At 47.9% G+C, this 7498-nt stretch overlaps 1 protein-coding gene across 8 annotated transcripts in view; it reads left to right on the top strand.

Annotated features, from left to right (window-relative positions):
• Window positions 1–71: 71 nt before the first annotated feature.
• ahcyl1 (adenosylhomocysteinase-like 1) overlaps window positions 72–7498 on the top strand; it is a 47081-nt gene continuing 39654 nt past the window's right edge. For 2 of the 8 annotated variants that reach the window (XM_064299980.1, XM_064299979.1), the window contains exon 1: window positions 72–580. In XM_064299980.1, coding sequence (XP_064156050.1) covers window positions 401–580 — 180 coding nt within the window. In that variant the 5' untranslated portion in view covers window positions 72–400. The remainder of the gene's footprint in view (window positions 581–7498) is intronic. The other 6 variants (XM_064299984.1, XM_064299983.1, XM_064299977.1 and 3 more) reach the window with 3 other exon arrangements.

The following is a 7498-nucleotide window of genomic DNA, read 5'->3' as shown; positions in this document are numbered from 1 at the left end:
AATTTCAGGTGACTGCCCAAACAAACCGCCCACCAACAGCTGCTGCATACATCGGCGCACTTTAGAAAGAGAGTGATTGGGGTACGGGTCCTGTAAACCCCGCAGCGAATGCAATATTTAATATTTTTTTAAATAGAAACCTCGTTTAAATAAAATATTCACAATTTTAAAAAAAAATCTCTATATATATATATAGCCGGGAAACGTGCATTTGTTCCGTCCCGAATTTAGTATCCTTCCTAGCGGTTCTAGCGAACGTTACGTCTTTCCTGAAAACAAGCGCACGGTGACCGCTCAGAATACGTCTGTTCAGTCGTACATATTTGCCAGCTTGCACTTGCAGCTCGCTCAATATTAAGCTACCTGCGATACTTCAGATATCTGATAGCCGTAGATTGTGATGTCGGACTCTGTGGGTGACGGGAAGTTGGAGGTGAAACAGGCCAGTAAAGAAGTCAAAGAGAGCGAGAATGTAGCGGAAAAATATTCGGCAATGACAGTGAGCAAGAACAGCGATGTGAACGTTGGTGAACTATCCGCAGCGTTCACCGCGGTCCCTACACACAAATCTGTCAAGAAGGTAAGTGATTTGCAAACACGGGATCCTTTGCGGGTTTTTGCTGTCGCGAGCACGATCGTTTACATGCAAGAGATTTGCGTCCCACATCCTGTGTCTTGTTTATAATAAAACAGAACCGGAGTACGCAGCAGAATAATGCTGCAGGCTATTTCTTTGTAAGAGCCATTTGAACTTTAAGAAGTGTACTCGCGTCATAACTTTGTTTTGGATATGTTCAAGATTTGTAGCTGGCAAGTAAGCAACACAACTGAAGTTTATACACCTGTCCTGTGGCCAAGTCGCCAATGTTTATACAGCTGGAATTTAACCGTGCTAACTGGTAGTTGCATTTAATTAGACAGTCGCTCTGCTTTAAAGAGCGAAATGGCTATTGGAGTGGGACAACGGTAGCAATTAATTGGCTTTCTAGGAAGAACAGCTGTTTCGAATTTTGGATTGATTTGTAGAAGGGTGTGTTACACGAGCATTACTGTACTTATATCAGTACTACATATTAGTATATCAGTTTGTAATGATTTTTACGTAGCCTATCTAAATTTGTGCGGTATTTTAAGATGTATGATGTATGCCGGGCGCGCAGGTGACACTCGCCACCGCATATAGATATTGTCCGATTCCTTCAAGTGTGAGTAAGAAGGATTTGGCTACTGGAAATGCCGTATAGGCTACATTTTATTACCGGCTGGGAGGTTGAGCTGAACAGAGTGACATTTAAATAAGCATCCGTAATTTACCTTCATACTTGATGTAGGTTAGGCTACTTAACGCTGCTTTAACCTTCGTAGCCTACTTCTGTTCTTGCAGTTGGAGTATTTCGAATCCACTGAGATAATCTACAGGAGGATAGCGATTGTTTCTATAATCTTGCTCTTGTCTGGGTCCTTGCGTTGCGTAGGGGCCGCGATGTCACTCCAAGAACTGTTTACATTGGTTCAGAATGACATGTAGGCTATTAAAATAATGTAACACAACCCTGATAGGCTTAATCTGACGATGTACAGTTTGGTTTGTACATGGGTGGTTTGCGTGCATATTACATACCCACAGATTACAGATTCTGTTCTGTTTTGGAGAACTTTCCCCCAAGTGCATTTCAACAGGACTAGGGCTGAAGGTATCGCCAAAGGTAACACAGATCAGTGGAGTCCTCTTCAGTGACATTTTGGGAAGGAAATAATTGTGCGGCACGTAGCCTATAGCGCTCCAGTTAGCACCGCAGTTCATAAACATTCATTAAAATGCGTTCTCTTGGCTGCTATCATAAAGTAAAACGCAAGCCACAGCATTTATGCCCGCGTGGGCTTTATCTCCGAGCGAGCATGTCCGTATTAATGCTTATGAATGACACAGTACTTCTGCACACTACTCACTTGTTTATTTTGAGTCGTTTTCAGATGTTTGGTGACCGTCTGTGAGTCGTGTTGCTGTTTTAATCGGAGGTGTGAAGGGTTAGCCGTGCGGTAGTCTGGAGCAGCCGCTGGATGTGTTAACACAGGGGTGCACCTCTGGCAGTGGCGGGGGCTGTTCTGTCTCATGTCCCCCATCATGGGTGTCGGACGGGTCCGATTGGCGCTGAGTGTGCCGGTTCCAGGAGTTCTCCTGGGGAGTTTAGTCACCCCCCCCCCCCCCACACTGAAGCAGACCAAGTCATCCATCTGAATTAAGGCTGCCCAACCCTGTTCCTGGAGATCTACCGTCCTGTCGGTTTTAATTTCAACCCTGATTTGGCCTCACCTGATTCTGCTAATTAGCAGCTCAGTGAGATCTCGAGCTATTGAATGAGGTGTGCTTTGTTAGAATTGGGATGTGTCCCAATACTCAAAAAATGTAACCTCCTTTCCTCCACTGCCACCTCATCTCTTCCCTGCCCCAGAAATCGATCTTTGTGTCCTCCCTCCCTCCCTCCCTCCAGTGTCCCAATATCGGAGGAGATGAGCAAAGTGCACAGAACTGTATTGGCTTCAACCTCCCCTCCTCCCCTCCTTTCCTCTGGAGGACGAGAGGAGGAAAGGAGGTGAGGAGTGAAAAGTATTGGGATGCGCCCTTAGAGTGAAAACCTGCAGGATGGTAGCTCTCCAGGAACAGGGTTAGGCGCTCCTGATCCCGGTCAGCTTGGAGCACTAACGCAGACTGGCTCTCAGACTGTTCTCCTGAAGGGCAGCAGAGTCTGCTGGTTTTTGATGTGCTTCAGCACCGAACTGCTATCAAGTGTTTAATCACGTAATTGATTACTCACCAGTTAGCTAAAGAGTCCACGCCTCGATTCCAGTGCATAACCTGACGCTGATTGAAAATAGCCCACAAAAACCTGCAGGACAAAACTGTGAGATCCCTGGTAGCCCGTTACCTCTCTCTCCCCTCTCTCTCTCCCAGCCTGTTACCCCTCTCTCTCCCCTCTCTCTCTCCCAGCCTGTTACCCCTCTCTCTCCCCTCTCTCTCCCCTCTCTCCCCTCTCTCTCCCTCTCTCTCTCCCAGCCTGTTACCTCTCTTCTCCCCTCTCTCCCCAGCCTGTTACCCCCTCTCTCCCCTCTCTCTCTCCAGCCATTATTCCCCTCTCTCCCCTCTCTCTCTACCAGCCCATTACCCCTCTCTCTCCTCCTCTCTCCCCAGCCCGTTATCCTCTCTCTCCCAGCCTGTTACCCCTCTCTCCCCTCTCTCCCCTCTCCTCTCTCTCCCAGCCTGTTACCCCTCTCTCCCCCCTCTCTCTCTCCCAGCCTGTTACCCCTCTCTCTCCCTCTCTCTCTCCCAGCCCGTTACTCCTCTCTCTCCCCTCTCTCTCTCCCAGCCTGTTACCCCTCTCTCTCCCCTCTCTCTCTCCCAGCCTGTTACCCCTCTCTCTCCCCTCTCTCTCTCCCAGCCTGTTACCCCTCTCTCTCCCCTCTCTCTCTCCCAGCCTGTTACCCCTCTCTCTCTCCCAGCCTGTTACCCCTCTCTCTCCCCTCTCTCTCTCCCAGCCTGTTACCCCTCTCTCTCCCCTCTCTCTCTCCCTGCCTGTTACCTCTCTCTCTCCCAGCCCGTTACCTCTCTCTCTCCCAGCCCGTTACCCCTCTCTCTCTCCCAGCCTGTTACCTCTCTCTCTCCCAGCCCGTTAGTCCTCTCTCTCCCAGCCAGTGCAGCTGATCCTACTGAAGGCAGGAATCACTGAGGCATGTCCAGGACTGACGTCCCTCCCTGGCTCCTGCAGGGTACAGAAGGCCAGTCCCGTTCCTCACAGGCCTGGCTGCTTCTGGCAGGGCCCGGTGTGCTATGATGGAGCTGCCCAAGCCTGTTTTATCCTGCCCTGCACTTGGCAAAACCACAGAAGCGAATCTGCTGAACCACAGGGGCGGGTAGGGTACGATGGCCAAGCCACACTCTGCAGGATTATTGCAGGTTTCACAGGAGCGTGGTTGTGTTCGGAGCTGCGGTGTGTGCTGGCACAATCAAAAACAGTTGAAAATGAACATTTCTTGTTTGTTTGGAGGACCTCAAATGTACGTCCAACATTTGTATTTTATTTTTAAAAATTTAAAAAATTTGGTTTCACCATGTAGAAATACATACATAGACCCCCCCCCCCACACACACACACACACCACCACCAGTTGAAAATGAACATTTCTTGTTTGTTTGGAGGACCTCAAATGCACCTCCAACATGTTTTTACTGAAGCAATTAAGGTTAAGTGCCTTGCTTAACCCTAACTTTAATACAACCTCTTACTTATGAGTTCAGGTGCTTAACCACCATTTTAGTGTCTGTCACCATCTCCTGGAGATGTAACTGCGTTGTGCTTGAGGTGAAAAAGGCTTACGGTGGCCCGTCAGGTCCAACACTGAGAAACGGTGATGGACCTGCACATTTAACACAGCGTTAAGTGGCAGTGTCTGCTCCTTGGGTTTTGGATCTGCCTTTTCCTGAGGATCCTTTCCTACGTCATGGCAACCGAGGGGCCAGTTGAAGCCACCCTTGATGTTTGATGCCAATAATTTTAGGTCTGGGTTTAAACAAATTACGATGCCCGTGACCTTTTCCCAGTGAATCCTGAAGTGACCCATTTCAGAGCAGCTATTCTGAGGATGAGTATGGCACAGGGATGTCTGGCACTGGGCTTGTGTGCGGCTGGTGATTTATTAAACACTCGAGCACTCAGTAGAACAATAAATCTCTTCATAAATTATAAATGCCTTTGACCTTAATACCTCCACATTTACTGGATTTGTTACATTTATTAGATATTTTACCGAGCCTACACATTTGTAATATTTTAAAAAGTGAGATATGCACAAAGCATGAGACATTATGCTTTGGCAAATTTGTTTTTGGCTGGACCGCAACAGCGGGGCCAGCCCTACAAATGCGAATGCCTGTGACTGAGTGACTGAGTGATGAAGTTACACCATTGGTCGGCCAAGTTATGAAGTTGCACCATTGGTCGACCGGATGAGGTGTGTTAGGTTCAGCCATATACTAGGTTTTTGACCTGGTCTTGTTTCGTGAATTGCTTTGCAACAGTACCATGTATGCCTTTATACCTAACTTTATTTAGGCGAAGTGTCTACGTTCAGGGGTACTGGGGTCCAGTCTCGTGGTTTTACGTCTTGTTCCCTGTTCTGTTGCGCTCTGATGCTCTGTTACTCATTAGCGATAGAGGGCTGCTTACCAAGGCCCTTTCCTGTCTGGACAGAGCGCGGTTCTCCAGGGCCTTCAGCTGTGGATGCTCTCGCTGTGAACCCTCTGGAGGTGTAATCAATGTCTAAAAGAGGGTGACTAAGTGTTTACGTGGCGGAAAAGCGTGCGGCCAGCTGGTGATTATCGTCACGGCGTTCTGTAAGTCGCACCTGTGTTCCGCACACCTGTGTCCCGCACACCTCTCCGATCCCAACTTCGCCTGTGGCGGGTCATTCCCGGTGACCGTCGTTTTTGTGTCGTTTCCCCGCACCAGAATCTCAAAGCGCGTGCAATTTTTCCGGCGAGTTTGTTTTACTTGCAAGGCTACGGATTGATCCCTATGCTGCCAGGGTAGAAATATCTAAAAAAAATTTAAAAAACAAACAGGAGAGAAATACAATGAGCTCCATAATGTTTGGGACAAAAACATATTTTTTTTCTTCTTGATTTGGCTCTGTTCTCCACAGTTTTACATTTGTAATAAAACAATTAATCTGTGGTTAAAATGCAGTTTCCCAGCTTTTATTAAAGGTCATTTTAAAACATTTTGGTTTCACCATGTAAAAATTACAGTACGTTTCATACATAGACCCCCGCACACACATACACACCACACACACACCACCACCACCACCTAGCTTAATGATCATGCAGAAGGGAAACAAGAACCAGGAAGGAAGCACTGACTATAATGGACACTCCATTCTTTTTGAACCAAGCATCTTCACCAATATGAGAGCTCTCCCTCTCTCTCTCTCCCTCTCTCTCTCTTTCTCTCTCTCTATTTCTCTCTCTCTCCCTCTCTCTTTCTTTCTCTCTCTCTCTCTCGTTCCTTCAGAAATTGAATGCATCCTCGACAGTGACAGCTGTTTGGATAAAGAGCTCTCTGGTGCTGTAAGACACTTTGTGTAAACTGCATTTAGCTGAAATTCTTATCTTGTAGGCGATCACGCATTTGAGGGGTTTGAATGATTATCCAGACGCTGAATTAGCCTGCACTGGCTAACGGCCACATTAATGCCACAGACTCAGCCCCGGCAGCGAATATTAATATGTCTGCGATTACAGCAGACTGCCTGCTGTCCTAAGCTGGACTTCCTTCCAGAACACAGACTCTGCGTTTGGAACAGCTTGCAGTGCAAGCTGATGTGTGTTAGGCCTAAATGAGACAAATGTTAACGTTAGTTAGCTGTTCCTGAACACATTCAAGCTTTTTTCTGTTTTCTACTAAGGCTCGCTAGTTTTACCCAACACTCTGAAAAGTTAATACACAGCAAACATAGGGGAGGACACCAAGAGAACAAATACGCGACAGTAATTTTTCTGTTATTATTCATTAGAATCAATTTAATATTTGTTCCTAATGTGAAAATCTGTGGACAGTCCAGGGTGAAAATCAATTCCTTTCTCATTCCTGTGTCTTACTTGAATTAATCAATTGAACATAATAGAGCCTTCAATTCCCAATTTAGTCATGAGGCAGATATCTGTAGCCAAAGTGACTTGCAGTAGTGCATTTAACGTGGGAAGCTAGCGGCTTATTTTGGGCGCGTGTTTTGGTGCTGCGTTGTTTGGGTGGTTGTGGAGCCCTCAGCTCTGCGGCAGAAGCGGTCGGCGGAGGAGAGTGGAGTCCCGGGCGCTGACCTGCCCCGTGTGGGGGCGGACCGGCGCTACTACGCAGCCCGCGCGGCTCGGACCGCGCGGCATGGTTACATAACCCGCAGCCTCTGCTGAGTTTGAGTCCACTCTGCTGTCCTTTGTTTCTCAGTGGGCCTGTTTGTTGGGTTCCTGAGAGAGGTGTTAGCGCAGGTGTACCCGGCCCGGCCCGGCTGTACAGACTCCAGTTATTTCCAGTCCTCGCTCTCAGTCTATTTCTCTGGTGAATAAATTCTGTAAAATGGCACTGAATTCCACAGCCTGCAGCTCCCTGTAAGTGCTGTTGCTCTGGCTCCCCATTGGAATGTCAAATCCTCTTTGACTCCTGCTGGGAAGGACTGCCCAAGGAGGTTAAATAACCCCCTCCCCTTACAAACACACACACACGCACGCACACACACACACACACACACACACAGACATTAAATAACCCCCGCCCCTTACAAACACACACACACACACGCATACACACACACACTCACAGACACGAACACACACGCACACTCACACTCACACACACGCACACACACCCAGGGACGTTAAATAACCCCCTCCCCTTACAAACACACACATACGGACACACGCACCCACACACACAGAGACACACATACA

The sequence above is a fragment of the Anguilla rostrata genome, chromosome 11 (assembly GCF_018555375.3).
Source record: "Anguilla rostrata isolate EN2019 chromosome 11, ASM1855537v3, whole genome shotgun sequence".
Lineage (NCBI taxonomy): Eukaryota > Metazoa > Chordata > Actinopteri > Anguilliformes > Anguillidae > Anguilla > Anguilla rostrata.
Note: the sequence above shows the minus strand (reverse complement) of the source record. Positions and strands in the feature narration are given on the sequence as shown.